Source organism: Colias philodice, chromosome 3 (assembly GCF_061535455.1).
Source record: "Colias philodice isolate Cphi_HAF_F1 chromosome 3, ilColPhil1 Martin Lab GWU primary, whole genome shotgun sequence".
NCBI lineage: Eukaryota > Metazoa > Arthropoda > Insecta > Lepidoptera > Pieridae > Colias > Colias philodice.
Genome location: NC_143088.1, coordinates 8,223,629 through 8,240,459, shown reverse-complemented (window position 1 = coordinate 8,240,459; position 16,831 = coordinate 8,223,629). Strand labels below are relative to the sequence as shown.

The window sequence follows — 16,831 nt, the reverse complement described above, 5'->3', positions numbered from 1 at the left end:
AGTGGCCGAGTTAGCAGAGATGTTTCCTTCCACCGGTAAGTAATTTTCTAATCAGAATATGCACTATTTATTTTAAAATCAAATAAAGAATATCTGTGGAAAACGATCGTGACAAACACGGATACCAAATCATACGAAATGATTCGGAATACATTGCGGCTTTTACTTGGCACGGTAAAGATCGCGTCGTATGATAACAAGCAATGAATAGCGTCTTCTCATTTTTCTGTTCTCATTTTTCTGTCCAATTTTGTGGTTAGTGATGTTCATTTGATGCAACAGTTCTCGATTCTAATCGATTTTATAATCGAACAGAAAAATGATAATTTGTAGGAGCAGTTTTTCAAAAAAAAAGGCATAGATTTTTTTTGTCATTTAATACGACTTGACCTAGAACTTTTAAGTATTTTAATACAAAGGTACTAAAAATAAATATTATGACATGGACGCCATTAGTTAAAGTGTCATCTTGGGAGTTTTTTAAGAAAACTCCTTATTGCTTAGACTATGTTTGTTTTTTCAGTTTTCCAAGTAACCCGAACATAAAAGGAAAATGGATCGATGCAACGGGACATAAAGATTGTCTTGAATCGATTTAGTAATCGATTACGATTCATTTATTTGACTACCTCTTAGACATAGATCTAGTTTGATCTGATTTCTTTCGATTTACTTCGATGGGATAGGACGATACTAGAATCGCCGCGCGAGTGGCGGCCTAATCGATTTAGCGTAAAATGAAATTAACATCACTAAAAAGCGCTCGTGACGTCATAACGCGTCAAGGTCAGTACAAAAAATATGACACGCTTGGTTTTCATACAGATCGCGGTACTTGCTTTGTCTACTTAAATATACATGTCTGTGGGGTCAATATTAGGAAACGTTATTTATAATATTTATATCTTCAAGCCGGAAGGTTCTGAAAATCTGACCTCGATGTGTGGGTTTGACCTTATGTATAGGTATATAAATCTAGATTCAATAAAAGTTTTTGTCACTTGTCAGTTTGCTGTGGTTTGTTGCATGAATGCATGATAGCGAATATGTGGAATAATATTAATAAACATAGCGTTTATTTGGAACAAACAGGCTAATATGGTGTAGAAAAAACATATTGTGTTGTATATAGTTGCAAAAAATACGAGTTTTAAGAGTGTTTCTTACAAAACATTTAGGTGGGTATAACGATATCATATAAAAACAGAAGTATAAAACTTTCTCCACTGTTCACAAATTCAATTATTTATGTACGCTTATATTTTCGTTACGAAAACAACGTATAGAATGTCTTGACCAAGTTTGAAAATTGGTTTTGAAGATTTACTACCGTGCTTTGGTTATGAATGGACTCATTGTTTTATAGTCATGTATCAAAATGACGAATGGTAGTCCAGCCATTGACTACCATTCGTCGTTCGTTAAGTCGCATGAAATTTTGATGTTTTTAAAAATCATGAATTGTTTTGCGTGACTTAATATTAGATTATGCTTGTGCACTGTACCTATTATTATTAACAAAAAAACTGGTAGATCTTTTCGTACGTCTTTCGTTACGGGTTTATTATGACTCTATCTATATGGAGTCTAGAGAAAACGAGCATTGGTTTTTTGAAAGGGACCAAAATTTAAATTAATTCATTAGATTATTGTGAAATAAAATATCCGGTTAATCGACCGGATAATTGAATAGTCATTCAATTATTCGGATATTCCGTATCATTTGGGTATTATCATCACATCATATTTTGACTGACAATTTAAGCTTACATACATAATTATAAGCAATACAGAGCCTTTGTGTTTTAGATGTTTCATAATCATTATGTGAGTGCGTTTATCCTGCTTTGAACATAATTAAATAACTAAAAATTATATGACTTGTAGAGATTAAGAAGCACGAGGTAAACACCTACCTATAAAATGTTGTCATGATTAAATTGGACAAGATTCGGAATGATGTTTCCCCGGTTTTACTAGTTAAGTAAACTGAAATCTCATTAAAACAATGTTATACCAAACAGAACTCGTGGTTATTTGTTCTTTTAAACTTATTTGTGGACTCCGTTAGTCGTTATTTCTTACTCGCAGACTTTCAAGAGAAAAATACATAGAAACTCTTGTTGAATTTTTAATATAGACGTTCTGTATCTTGTTACTGACCTAATATTTATTCACTTGTAATAAAAAGGACTGTGGCGTTTTCGGTTTCATAATAAATATTTTAAATAATATATGCCAACCTTGTAAATGGCGATAATAATTAAACAATGACTATTCAATGTCTGTAAAGTTCTTTTTTCAGAGCTAATTTACATTTATATATAAGAGTAGAATTCTGAAAATACATTTTAAAATAAACCTTAACATTTAATAGCGTTACATGTTTAGAAAATAAGAAAGCAGTGAAATAACCTTCAGTTAGTTGTCGTCTCGTAAATAGGTTAGTTAAAAGTACAAGGCTCAGTTTAATGAGGTCTGTAATATTTACAATGGCGCTTTGTGGAACATGGGATTAGGTTGCCCATAAACTGATCTAACGAAACCTCATATTAACTTCCACAGAGTCATAATATCTAACTAGATTATGAGAACGCAGATTAGATATTCGTGTTATGAAGTTTTTTTTGAAAACACGATGTTTTAATAATTAATTATACTGTGCTATAATTTAATACTGTACTTGGTCTTTATGTCGCAAAGGTATAATTCTATTTTTTTATCACCCATTTGTATAGCAACTTCTTTCTTCAAAGTCCTTTAAGAAAATTTTATTGCGATGGTTTCTAAACTATATTAGTGTATTTAAATAAAGATTGTATATCTTATATAATAAAAATTAATCGCCAAATGTGTTGCTAAACGCAAAACTCGAGAATAGAGAGAAGAAAGGAAGGAAGGAGGACCACGGGTGAAGCCAGGCAGAACTGCTAGTTACCTATAGAAAAAAAAGAATCCATTAGGAAACGTTATTTATACGAAAGATATGAACCTTATTATTACAAAGTGTTCAAATATAACACACGTTAAATTAAAGTAAGATCTCAGCATTCTTGCAATCCGTGCTTGATATTTGAACTCGAGAGTCAAGACGTACCGAATTCAACTGTCAAATTTACGACGTTTAACTAATTCACAACGTGCTTCACTGTTACGAAATTAAATGGCAACGAAGTGGAACACTGTTGACATTAATGTGTGCCTTATTACTTTAGGTTCGGTATACAATGAAAGTGTATTTGTGAATAAATTAAGTTCAATAAGCTCTTAATTGGTTTTAGTTTGACACAGGCCTCTGCCGTTGATTAACGTAGACTTCATTATGCAAACACTTATTTAGAATACGAAAATACGAGCACGTTCTTATGCACAAAGCTTATAAAGCTATTGAAAGTTGGAGATTTAATTCAATGCCCACATTTTAACGCCAAAAATGAAGATATATTCCTGATTATTCTTTACATACATTATAACTCTTAACACTTTTATTCCTTTACACTTTTTGAATGACAGAAACACATAAATACCTACCCGACTGCTGACATTCGTTTATTAAAACAAAGATTTAATTTTGTGATAACGCGACAAACATTCACTAGAAATTTTCTTTATTACAGGCAGTTACAAGGGTGTAGGAGAAAGTACTTCAGCATGCCACCTAAGTAAGCTAAGTAAAGTCATAAAATAGATGCTTTACGTAGTTGTCATTTACATAATTTATATACACTCATGTTTAATCACTATCGTAGAAATATTTTAAGCAACACAACTTTTTAGTTTCATTAATTAGTTTATTATATTTAGTTTCTTTCAAAATATCATGCTTATTATTTAAAAGTATCGAAGTAGGTAGATATATAATTCAATCATATTTATATCTATTCATATACATAAAAATATATATAAAACGTTTTGGTGTACTTTATGTAGCACATTATATGATTATCTAAGTCTATATTATACTACGTAAAAGCAATTAAGAGAAACGCTTACAACTTTGTCTTAATCTACAAATTTTTATTGCTTCTAGAAAAGACTGCAGTAATTTTCGCAGACAAGTTTTCATCAAAGAAAACACGGCAGTCATTTTATGTTATGAAGATGGTAACCAAGCTCGGTGTAAGGTGGTACCGTGCTAGTTGAAAAGCCACAACCTGTCTCTGCATTTGAATAATACTGCTTTCATCACGTTATCGACGCCTTGGGCCAGAAGCAAAGCAAATAAAATAATATGACAGCGTTTACGAGTATATTGGTGGTTGGTACATGATAGAAGATACTAAATTTTAACATGTATTCATTTTGTTTTTATTCATGTAGAGTGTAGATAGTGTAGCATTCAATAGCATTGCCCTTGAAGTGAAATGTATCTTGATGTACTCGATTCCATATGTTATTCATAAAATAAGATCTGCATTTTATATTTATGTCTAAAATAACGACACTATATCACAAATGCGTACCACAGATGGAATATAAAGTCCAATTATTTTAAGGGCGCGTATAAAGTCAAATCACCAATCAACTTTTAGTTGATACGTGTAATATTCAAGACCAAATATAAAAAATAAAATATATGTAAAACTTGATGATATTTTCGATTATATTGTCAGATCAAAAACATAAAATATTGAAATTGACTCGATAGAAAAAATTCACGAAGTTACCTCTAAATTTCACACTTTTACGTTTTTTACTGGACATGGTAATACTTATTATGATTTTTTTTTCATAAACAATTATATTAAAACATTTGCAATATATTTGTCAGAGCATTTTGTGTAATTACTTTTAGTTTTGGTTTAATCACGATAAAACACTTTTGGCGCTTACTATATTTTTAATTACGCAAGAAATCATCTTCCATCGCACGTTCCGGGAGCTAAAAACATAATTCTATTTCATACATCAGACGCTATCGCTCCGTTGAGACGAGTAGACCACGCTAAAATTGCTGCGCCGTGTAATTACGCCGAATATTGATTTGTTGAAAATGGTAAACAACAAAATGAAAAGACGAAACGAGAACTAAAGAAGATTCAAATTGAAAAGATAACTAAATGTCGAAGGTAATAATGTATATAATGTATAATATAATAGTATTGTTATAATATTAATAAATAATAATTATAATATAAAAAGATAAGTCTTGATTTACCTATTTGAGAAAGTTTAGTTTCTGTAAAATAATTTCTGATAGCAGCAGCAACTATAGATAGGTAAATAAAATTCATAGTGGTACCTAATTCTTACAGTCGCGGTGCAATCAATCAAGTCAAGAAAGATTTATATTATTATTATTACTATAGGCAGATCCTATGTTCGCTCCAGTAAATAATAATATAAATAATATGTAAACCGGTTGTGAATAGTACATATATATTATATTTACAATCTGTATTAGATAATCATACATAACATCTATACATAGGTATAACAAATTCGTACGAAAGTCAAAACTGTACTTACATTGAATAGGTATTTTTTATAATATACATATGTATATGTATATATATAATATATTCATAATCTGTATTACATAGTAATATGTAGTAGGTACATATCTATACATAAATATAGTTTTTAGAATTTTTGTATGTCTGTCTGTATGTATGTCTGGGCTCTAATTTTGGTGCAGATATAGCTTGAGACCTGAGAAAGGTCATAGGATGAGTTTTATCCCGTAAATAAAAAAAACTGTCTGTGTTTGTCTGTTTGTTTGTACACGCTAATCTCCGGAACTACTGGACGGATTTGAATGAAAGTTATTTTGTTGTGTAGGTACTATTATATTATCCGGGAAATATAAAATAATAATTTATTTTGAAAACTGAAACACCTGATGCAGAACCGCAACAGACCACCTAAACTATAGATTCATTTGAGAAAGTTTATCCAGACGAGTTTGGATATTATTATTTGTGTAAATTCTGTAAATTCGTTTCCGCGAGTTGAGTATTCATGCGACGATATTTATAGATACCTACATTCATAGTGGGTACCTACAATTTACAAAGACACTTTTTATACTTAGTTATGTAGGTACCTAATTCCTACGGTCGCCTTGCAAATGCAATCAATCAAATTGACCCTGTTTGAAAGTAATTTACTAATTTCACAGAACAATTTTAAATTTGGAAAATGTGGACCCTCACTCTCAACCTGTGTCTACTGACTATTGCCAGGCAGAAAAAAATACTCCAGAAAGGTACTTACCTGCTAAAGTTACCAGCTCTCGATAAAATAATACGTAAATTTCGAAGAACTTTGTAATATTTTATAAAGGATAATTTTTATTTTTATTTTTAGAATAATTGCTGAGTCGAAAAATGTCGTACAATCTAATAGTCCATTGAATAAAAAGTTCTAGAGTGCGTGAGTTAGTAACGTAAGATGTTTCTTCGGAAACATGTCAAGAGTCCCTAGGTAATAAACATACTAAAACCCCGGGCCACTAGGAGGAGCCCCGGAGTGGGGGGAGGGGGAAAATGGGTCCATTTTTTCATTTTTCGCTTAAATCTCAAAAACGGTACATGTTAGAGAAAAACTTTCAAGGAAAAGTTGAAAGGCCATAAAATTATCTACAAGTTGTACCTGAATCATTTTTTCCTATATCCTACCGTTTCTGAGTTATACGCAGTAAAACATGATTTTGGCTCAAACAATTTCCACATCAATCGATCAAAAAATATTTCTTTCTTCCAAAAAACTCAAAAGTGCAACTTGTGACCGGTACTGATAGATTGCTCTTAATTAGGTCTATAATTGGTAAAATAAACACATTCCTCCATGGAAGCCTTTAGGAGGAATCGATTGTCAAAATATTATATTATGGTAGTTTGAGTTACTGAACTTGATCTTTTTATTTTTTTCTTCCAAAAAACTCATAAGTGCAACTTGTGACCGGTACAGATAGATTGCTCATAATTGGGTCTATCATTGATAAAAATACCAGATTCCACCATGGAGGCCTTTAGGAGGTATTGAATTTTATTAGGGTAGTTACGATACATGAACTTTTTAACTAACTACCCTAATAAAATTCAATTCCCCGTAAACGCCTCCATGGTGGAATCTGGTATTTTTATCAATGATAGACCTAATTATGAGCAATCTATCTGTACCGGTCACAAGTTGCACTTTTGAGCTTTTTGGAAGAAAAAAAATAAAAAGTTCATGTATCGTAACTACCCTGATAAAATTCAATTCCCCGTAAACGCCTCCGTGGTGGAATCTGGTATTTTTAGCAATGATAGACCTAATTATGAGCAATCTATCTGTACCGGTCACAAGTTGCACTTTTGAGTTTTTTGGAAGAAAAAAATAAAAAGATCAAGTTCAGTAACTCAAACTGCCCTAATATAATATTTTGACAATCGATTCCTTCTAAAGGCTTCCAGGGAGGAATGTGTTTATTTTACCAATTATAGACCTAATTAAGAGCAATCTATCAGTACTGGTCACAAGTTGCACATTTGAGTTTTTTGGAAGAAAGAAATATTTTTTGATCGATTGATGTTGAAATTGTTTGAGCCAAAATCATGTTTTACTGCGTATAACTCAGAAACGGTAGGATATAGGAAAAAATGATTCAGGTACAACTTGTAGATAATTTTATGGCCTTTCAATTTTTCCTTGAAAGTTTTTCTCTAACATGTACCGTTTTTGAGATTTAAGCGAAAAATGAAAAAAATGGACCCATTTCCCCCCTCCCCCCACTCCGGGGCTCCTCCTAGTGGCCTAAGGTTTTAGTATGTTTATTACCTAGGGACTCTTGACATGTTTCCGAAGAAACATCTTACGTTACTAACTCACGCACTCTAGACCCCCCTTGGAGGCACTCATTCAATGGACTATAACCAAATTAATCAAAATAAAGTTCTGGAGGAATGTGTGTCGTCGACTGCGTATGTTTATTTAAAAATAGTATCTATACTCGCTATTTCGACAGACTTTTTTTACGGATTCGTGCTCTATACTGTTTCCCTAATATTGTTTTTTTTTTTATATATTACATACAGACAGTTTTTTTTATGTTTTATAATATGTATAGATTATCATTAATAATTATAAACAAATAATAATAAAAAGACATATTACAGAATTTGTGATGATTTCAACTTCACTGTTTTATACAATTATTTTAGACAACATACCTACTAACTACCGAAAATACGCGTTGAACGAGCGAAGAATATTGTGTATAATTTAGCGTGCGATGAACTTTACGTACGTTGGATGAGCCGGGTGTATGAGGGTATTGTGAGGGCGCGCGGCATGGCGCGTAATGGGCGAGGCTTAATCGTAGAATTATCTGGCTTTATACGCCCTCTTAACATTATCGGACATAATGTCACGATCGGATATTAACAAATAGCCCCTAAATGACGTTATTAGCCAAAAGTCCACATACATATCCAAATAGAGAGAACTGTTTTAGTGATGATACCGACCGAAGCACGGACCGCAATGCCTATTAACACAACCACGATGCGGTTCGTATACGAATTGTATGTGTAGTTTAGCCCTAACATATTTCATTGGTAGAATTTATAGAGGTATTATTTGTTGAGTCGGCTCGAGAGCTTAGAGTCTTGGAGAAGTGAGCTTCCTATTTTCCCTGTTTATTTATTTATTTATTTATTTATTTATTTATTTACACTTTAATGTGCTGGCATACAAATAAATCCTTAAAATTAAAACTTATAACTAGTCCAGCACAGAAGGCGGCCTTATCACTTAAGAGTGATCTCTTCCAGGCAACCTACTGTGTGGAGTAATAATGTGAAAGAGGAGGTAGGTAAGAAGTGCAAAAAAGAAACAAAAATAAATAAATAAAATATATAATATATAAATATATGTAAATATATACACACATTAGCTATATATGATTTCTAATAAATACATACATATAAAATATTACATAATATAATACATATTTAAATAATAAATACATACATAAACTCATACTGTAGTTTAGCTAAAAATAAATAAATACAATAAAGTCAAATACAAATACATAAAATAATAAATCTTACTAATCCGAGTTAAATGCTAGGTTCAAGTAGTGGTTTCGGATTTGTTTCGCAAAGGTGGACAGCGTTTGAGCTTGTCGGATGCAAACTGGCAGGGAGTTCCATAATTTGGTGGCCCTTACGGAAAAAGAGCCACCGTAGAACTGTGTGCGGTGCGGAGGCATAGACAGCACTAACCTGTCCACAGATCGCAGAGAATAGTTATCGCAGTGCAGGAATTGGAACTGGTCTTTTAGGTAAGAAGGAGTTTTGGGATTGAAGAGGATTCGATACAGGAGTTGCAGGTAATGAACATTCCGGCGAAGGCGGATCGGGAGCCACTTGAGCTTCTTACGAAAATGAGAAACGTGGTCATATTTACGGAGACCGTAGATAAACCGAATACAATAGTTTTGAAGTCGCTCAAGTTTATCCAATTGTTCAGATGTTAAGTCTAGAAAGCAAGCATCAGCATAGTCAAGAATAGGAAGGAGAAGGGACTGTGCTAACATAATTTTGGTCGGTATGGGTAAAAAGTTACGGAGGCGTCGTAAGGAGTGAGATGCAGCGTATAATTTACGACTGATATGCTGGAGATGCTGCGACCAAGAAAGCGTTTGGTCCATAATTACACCTAAATTCTTTACTTGATTGCTGAAAGGAATACCCTCGCACCCAATTTTAACACTCGGCAGACTTCCCCAGTCAATCTCTGATATAAGATACTGACTTCCAACAACGATCACTTGGCTTTTGGAAGGATTAATCTTAAGTCCAAATTCATCGCACCATTTTACTATTGTTGCAAGTTCAGCGTTTATAGTGTTAATAGAATCGTTTAAATTACTAGGTGTAGAGTGAAGGTAGATCTGTACATCGTCAGCAAACATATGGTAGAGAGAAGTTATACGAGAGGAGAGATTATTTATGAAAATAGCGAATAGGAGAGGTGATAAGACGCCACCCTGTGGTACACCAGCGGGAACAGCACACCAAGTAGAATGTTTACCATCCAACAAGATACGCTGCCGCCGATCACCCAGGTAATTTTGAAACCATTCGAGTACTGTAGGGGAGAAGTTAATTAGGCGTAACAAACCCAGTAAAATGTCATGATTAACAGTGTTGAATGCGTTACTAAAGTCGAGAAGACACAATATGGTAAGTTGTTTATTGTCCATAGCTGAACGGATGTCATCTGTGACCTTAACGAGAGCAGTAGTCGTGCTATGACCAGGACGGAAACCGGATTGAAAAGGAGAAAGTATGCTGTGAGTGTTTAAATATGAACTTAATTGAGCATGGATGATGCGTTCGAGGACCTTGGAAAGGAAAGGTAATATAGAGATGGGACGGAAATCGGAAAAACAATTTGGATTAGATTTTTTAGGGAGAGGAATAACCTGAGCATCTTTCCAAGCATTTGGAAATTTGCCAGAGGTAAGTGAGAAATTAAGGATGTGGGTAATGACAGGAGCAATAATATCAAGGATAGGAAGGATCATATTACGACTTACAAGGTCAGCACCGACTGCGTTCGAAGAAATGGACAATATCGTCTTCTTAACTTCTCCTACAGTGCATCGTTTAAAATAGAACGGGGGAAAAACAGGAGCTGAAGTGGTAGAAAGAGAATTAAGTGTCTGTTGTATAGTAGAAACATTAAGATTGGAAGATGATGAGAAATGAGCGTTTAAAGCGTCAATATTAAAGTTATTAAGTGAACAAGCGTAAGATGATTTACCAACTCCTAAGGATTTTAGAAACTTCCAAATTGAAGAAGGGTCGCCGTTCTCGACCGAGTTATGGATATGGCGTCTTTGTGCATCTCTACACAGTATGTTGCAACGATTACGGATGTTCCTATATTTTTCACGCACTTGATCCGTTTTTGATGACTTTATTTTAGCCTTTGCACGATTTTTCCTATTCATAAGAGATTTGATTTCAGGTGTGAGCCAGGGCGCAGGCGTATGTTTCTTTTTGACAAGTTTAAGGGGTGCATGTTTGTCATATAGCACAGTGACTAAATGGTTAAAAGTGCTTACTTTTAAGTCGATGGATTCTGCATTTATAACAGTCTCCCAGTCAGTGTCGTTTGCATCAGCCAAAAGCAACTCAGTATCCATACCGGCAAAATTACGAAGCAGTACAGAGGAAGGTTTAAATTTGGGAGGACGGAGTTTATAGGATACGTAAATAAGATCATGAAAGGAAAAAGCATCAGCAGAGCACTGACCGTGCTTGGATACGGAATTGGGAGAGGAAACAATTATAAGATCAAGAAGGGAAGGGGAACATCCGGGGAAGAAGTGGGTTGGGTTAAGAGGAAGTGTGTGAAGATTATGTGAGTGAAGGAGAGACAGTAGTTTCCTACTTCGGCTATCACCTTTCCGTAAGCACGTGTTGAAATCACCCATGAAGATAAGGTGGCTGTAAAGTGGGGACAATTCATCAAGAAGGATTTCTAAGGAGGAAAAATAGTTAACTGTTAGGGAAGGACTATAGAAGACTCCGAGAAGGATTTTTGAATTGGAAAGTAGGATTTCTATAAGGAGATGCTCGGTACCGTTATTGGGTGGAGGTTGAGGGGAACAGCGTATAATATTATAGGAGATATGAGAACGGAGATAAATTGCCACACCACCCCCACCTTTACCAATGCGATCATTTCGGATAAGGTGAAAGCCAGGAAGGAGATAGTTTTGAGTAGGGAGCGAAGGTTTAAGCCATGACTCGGATACTAGGATAGCATGGATGTTTCTTGACACAAATGATGCAAGCATTTCTGGGAAATGAGCCGGAATGCTCTGAGCATTAAAATGGACAGCATTAAAGGTTTTATGTGAATCACTAAATAGAGAAGAAAGAGTAAGGTCGAGAGGAGGGGAACAGGCACTGTGAAAACTATTCTCATCACTATCTATTGAACCTAAAGAGCACGAAGAACTATCTAAAAACTCGGTGTTTATGTCAGACATAATTAAAACAATGTATAAATAAGAAGATATAAAATTATAAATAAATATCTAAAAAAATATATAATATATATATATATAAATAAATAAAAATAATTTTATACTAATCGATACTTCATGACCGTACCCTCCGGACTAAATTACAATATTATTAATAAGCAATTCAAGAATACAGCGAAAAAAGAAATTAAATAAAAACGCAAATGAGAAATTAAATACGAAAGAATGTTATGCACTTATAACAGAATTACAATTAACAATATTTATACTATGGCAATAATGGTTGTAGTAAACGTATACTTGACGGATGACACTTGACGTTGACAGATTGAATAGTTACAAAAATAAGTAAACAAATATAGTGTTGACGGTAATACGATAACAGTTACAATAAAAATAAAAATCTTCTGAAGGTGACTAGAAATAAATAGTTATATATTACACCAATTTATAAAACATCGATGGAATGTTTATACATGATAACTAAATACAAACATTACTACATAGTACATAGTTTAGAACAAAGTCGTTGTCGCCGTCCCTATGTATGCTGAAATCTTTAAAACTACGCCACGGATTTTGAAAAAAAAAGGATTAAAGAGAAGGCTCTTAGTACATAATTTGTTAAGTTTTACACCACGCAGGCGAAGCCGCGGGCTGTGCGCTAGTACATAATTTAATATAGTGTTTGACGCGTCGACTACTTGCCTTTCACCAGTCTCTTGGAGCGAGCAACTACTTTAGGATCTTTAGAAGAATTACTTGTTGGAGCAGCAGTACCTGGATTAGGCTTATCCGATGGGGCAGCAGTGATGGCCTTTAAGTCAGCCAACTCCTCAATGCGATGCCGAACACCTCCCGAGCCAATCACGAAGATATTACCGTCTCTAGTCCAACATTTCGAAACACCGAACTGACTCCGAGCGGCCATAAAGATATCATGCCTGTTCTTTGTTAGAAATTCTGATAAAGTGATACCCGTGCCTTTCAAATTAGTTTTAGATGACCAGATCTGTTCCTTCTTCGAGATGTCACGGACTTTAATAAGAATAGGCCTAGGCTTGTTGTCTTTAGAGATTCCCAACCTGTGGCATTGAGTAATACTATCCGCAGACAGATTGCAGTTCTTTAAATGCTGAGTGACTATGTTTAGTACGGTGGTGGTAGGGTTTTCATCCTTGCATTCTTGAACACCATGCAGTAGTAGAATCTTCCTCCGCTTCCTCATCTCAAGATTGTCATAAAGCTTAAAAAGACAGTCCATCTGAGTTTGCAAGCACTGTAGAGAAGTGATGACAAACGAGCGAAAAGCACTAAAATCAGATGCTAGCCGAGATGGAGGACTTGCTAAGGTAGAGGTTGTGGAGGTCTTCTGCAGGTCTTGCTGGAACTCTGCCATCTTCTTGTTGAACATTTCTGACATCTGTGCCATGGACTCCCTTAGTGATAACAAATCCATTTTTCTTAGTTGTAATAAAGTGTGACAGCCAATCCAAACAGTGCCAAACAAAGGTTTGTTATTCAAGAATTACTAGTATAATTATTATAGAATATGCAATGGAATATATTCCGGTGAGTACGTAGGTGTTTTATAGCATTTTTTTACTATAAAATTCAACTTAAATTAATAATTTACTGAAGAGCAAAAATAAACGCGTGTTGCACTTTTGACACCTACCCTCAAAAAAAAAAAAAAAAAAAAAAAAAAAAAAAAAAAAAAAAAAAAAAAAAAAAAAAAAAAAAAAAAAAAAAAAAAAAAAACTGTTTACGATGGTGGCCATGATAAATTATTGTTCGTATTTATAGAACTGTGAGGCCGCATATTGCCTCGCTATCCGGCACGTTCGATACTATCTATTTTATAGGTATAGTTTTTTTACATTACGTTCTTCATAATAACTAACCAAAATGAAAACCTTTATATTGCCAAATCATAAAATAGTTTAGTCTTTAAACAATTTCAACAAACGGATCAACTTTAATAGTAATATATGATTATAAGTTTTGTGCAGACTGCGTAGGAAGAGCGCACGACTTGTTACTCCTTATTGGTCTGAACTAACTCGAACTTGTTTCTTTTGATATATTAAAGCATTTTGCGGATGTTGAGTAAACATACTTAGAAGTTGGTGCAGTGTTAATAAGTAGGTAACTTTAACAAGTATTGCTTCAGAAATATTACGGCGTTGTTAAGTTTGCTCGGCTATAGTTGTACACGAGTTTGCTCGCAAGTTCGAAACTAATTTCCTGTGGGACAAAGCAATCACTGGAACCGATGTGTGCTAACTCGGATAGATACCGCTTCGCACGTCCAACTGATTGATTTTCACTACACAGTTACGAATATTTCATGTTGAAAGTCAATAAAAGGTTTGATATGTATTGATATTGGTGATTGATATTCATTCATATTGCGTTTAAATATTAGTATTTATAATTTTAAATTCATATTGTTTGCATATTAATACATTGCTCTGTTTACCTATTATTGTTGTTCTTTGCTAACATTGATTTAAGAATTAGTGTTAACTCATTAATGCAAAACTTTAATAATATTTTTTTTAGTTTAATTTTAAATTACAAAACTAGGAAAAAATGCATCTGAAAACTGCTAGAGAATTTTTTACATTCTTTGCGTCTATGAAGAAAAATTAAAAAGGAAAAATAGTTGAAAATGAAAACTTTTCCGTCGAAAATGCTCAATAATCAATCTAGTTGTTGGTATTGTTTGCTCTATCTATCTTCTTCTATAATATAAAAATGAATCCCAAAATGTGTTAGTAAGCGCATAACTTGAGAACGGCTGAACCGATTTCGATAATTCTTTTTTTATTATATTCCTTGAAGTACGAGGATGGTTCTTATGTAGAGAAAACGTAAATATGTACCACGGGCGAAGCCGGGGCGGACCGCTAGTTGTTTCATAAAAACAATTCTTAAGGAAGAAAGGAATCTACCTATACGGGTAGATTACGAAAACGTATTCTAAAATAAGAATTTCATTGTGTTTTATTTCTTAAGCTACAATATAAGAAAATACTTTTTGAAATAAAAAACATAGGAAACTGAAATCTTCATAATAATTTGTTCACGCTTTTCATTGTATCTGAATTACCATTCTCACACCACGAGAACTAAACACTAGTTTTAGGATTCATTGTATTGTGTTGTTAAAGCCAAGTTATATAGCATAAGAACAATGGATATAGCAATCATGATAATTCCACACGAGTTTTATATAATAAAAGCATCCTTGCAACAGTAGCTCATGACATATAAGGGTGTAAAAGACGAGTAATTCGCATCTCTTTGGACTCGCGCCAGACTCTTGAGCCTTTGCTTGTTATGAGATGGAACAACTTATTTTGCGGTAGTTTTTATGGAATTGACATAATGCAATTTTAAATTAACCATCTACCACATTACTTTTGTAGAATTATAATAAAACTTTGTGTGTCAGCCGAAATAAAACTTTCTATATGAAGAAATTTATAACTACAATGGACGAAAACTTTACCCGATTGTCCTTCGCACGAACATTTTCAGTCCCATTTAATCTTTTTCGGATGTGATTCATGGGCAACTTGGCTTTTAATAAAATAAAGTATCAGTAATGGCACAGAATATATTAATGGTTCGGTTAAAAAAGCCAAAGATATTGAACGCTTATTTCGTTAATTTTCTGAAAGTTGTGAAAACAGTCCTTGTACAAAGTACAAGACAAATAAAAATGTCTGATCTATATTGAACTTACATTTAAGTAAATAAAAATAAATTACAAGTACATATATGGGTTTACTACAGGATTAATTAAAATACGCTAGGTTAGGGTCTGTTAAAACGAAACTTAGGTTTGTAATAAAATAGTTTTACGAGCTGGTGCAGGACGAAGGCAAGCTGTTTCACCTCAAGTGCGTGACTGTTCTTATCAAAGCCAACAGAATGCTTACCCGTTACATTTTAATTAGAAGATAAAATAAATGGACGTATAAAACGTGCGCAGTCACGATAGTGGAAAATCCTTAATCAAAATTAATTTAATTAATTAAAGGCCATCAAAGGGTTGTATCTGCTTTAAAAGTGAAAGGTGGGAATTTTGTTATTAATATTCATATCTTTTGAAGAGCATGACATTATACTCACTCGTAGCATACAATAAATTAAAAATGTATTGCTTTTGTCGTATAGAACATCGAGGATCGATTGAATGGCCTTAGCACAAAGTGCATAAAATATGCATACATGGCTAGACAAAGTTCAGCATTATTGATAAAATTGTCTATTGAGAAATATTATTGTTATTGAAAGTTTGATATCTGATAGCTAATTTGCCAATTGTAAATGTAAAGAAATCTCCTCGTTTAAATAAGCGTTTACATTTTTAAAACCTTTGTCATACGACGAAATAGCTTGCAGACAAATTTACTCGAGACATACGAGTGGTAAGGCGGGCACATTGAAATGCTTTTAGTAAAATGACGAGAATTTTGCTTCACCGCTTCTGTCATATACTTGATTCAATAGGTACTGGGCTAGAACAGCTCAACCCAGCAGTATGAAAAAAATTTGCCCATTGTTCTGTTGGTATTAGAACCCTTTGTTATACGCTTCATAAAATTGTCCTTCAAATCGTTGTCGTGCGTATAATGGATTGTTTTTATTGCCCAGATAACAAATATTCAAATTTATTGAAACTTTTTGCAAATGTTGCCGTTTTTTGACACATTCACAGCCAGAACTGCTGGCCCTTTATCCTGATAGATTATATTAAAAGACACATAGAAGATGTTTAAGTTCTTCTGTAGACTTTAGAATAAAGATGAGGTACCTGCATAATTA

At 33.6% G+C, this 16,831-nt stretch overlaps 3 protein-coding genes across 5 annotated transcripts in view; 1 reads left to right on the top strand and 2 right to left on the bottom strand.

The window, feature by feature from the left end:
• Nucleotides 1-16,831, bottom strand: part of LOC149489823 (uncharacterized) — a 105,200-nt gene that overhangs the window by 57,636 nt on the left and 30,733 nt on the right. The gene's annotated exons all lie outside the window — the stretch shown is intronic.
• LOC149489824 (uncharacterized) overlaps nucleotides 1-16,831 on the top strand; it is a 58,482-nt gene that overhangs the window by 33,642 nt on the left and 8,009 nt on the right. Inside the window, exon 3 of one of the 2 annotated variants that reach the window (XM_089714599.1) lies at nucleotides 3,618-3,662. The exons of the other annotated variant lie outside the window; for it this stretch is intronic. The gene's annotated coding sequence lies outside the window, so the exon portion shown is untranslated. The remainder of the gene's footprint in view (nucleotides 1-3,617; nucleotides 3,663-16,831) is intronic. 2 annotated transcript variants of the gene reach the window in all.
• LOC149489825 (uncharacterized) lies at nucleotides 12,693-13,654 on the bottom strand. The gene has a single exon (XM_089715028.1). The coding sequence runs from the start codon at nucleotides 13,449-13,451 to the stop codon at nucleotides 12,693-12,695; it is 759 nt and encodes a 252-aa protein (XP_089571154.1). The 5' UTR covers nucleotides 13,452-13,654.

What these genes read in the sequence shown, in the direction of transcription:
- LOC149489825 (XM_089715028.1), bottom strand. Translation starts at nt 13,451, where the DNA reads ATGGATTTGTTATCACTAAGGGAGTCCATGGCACAGATGTCAGAAATG.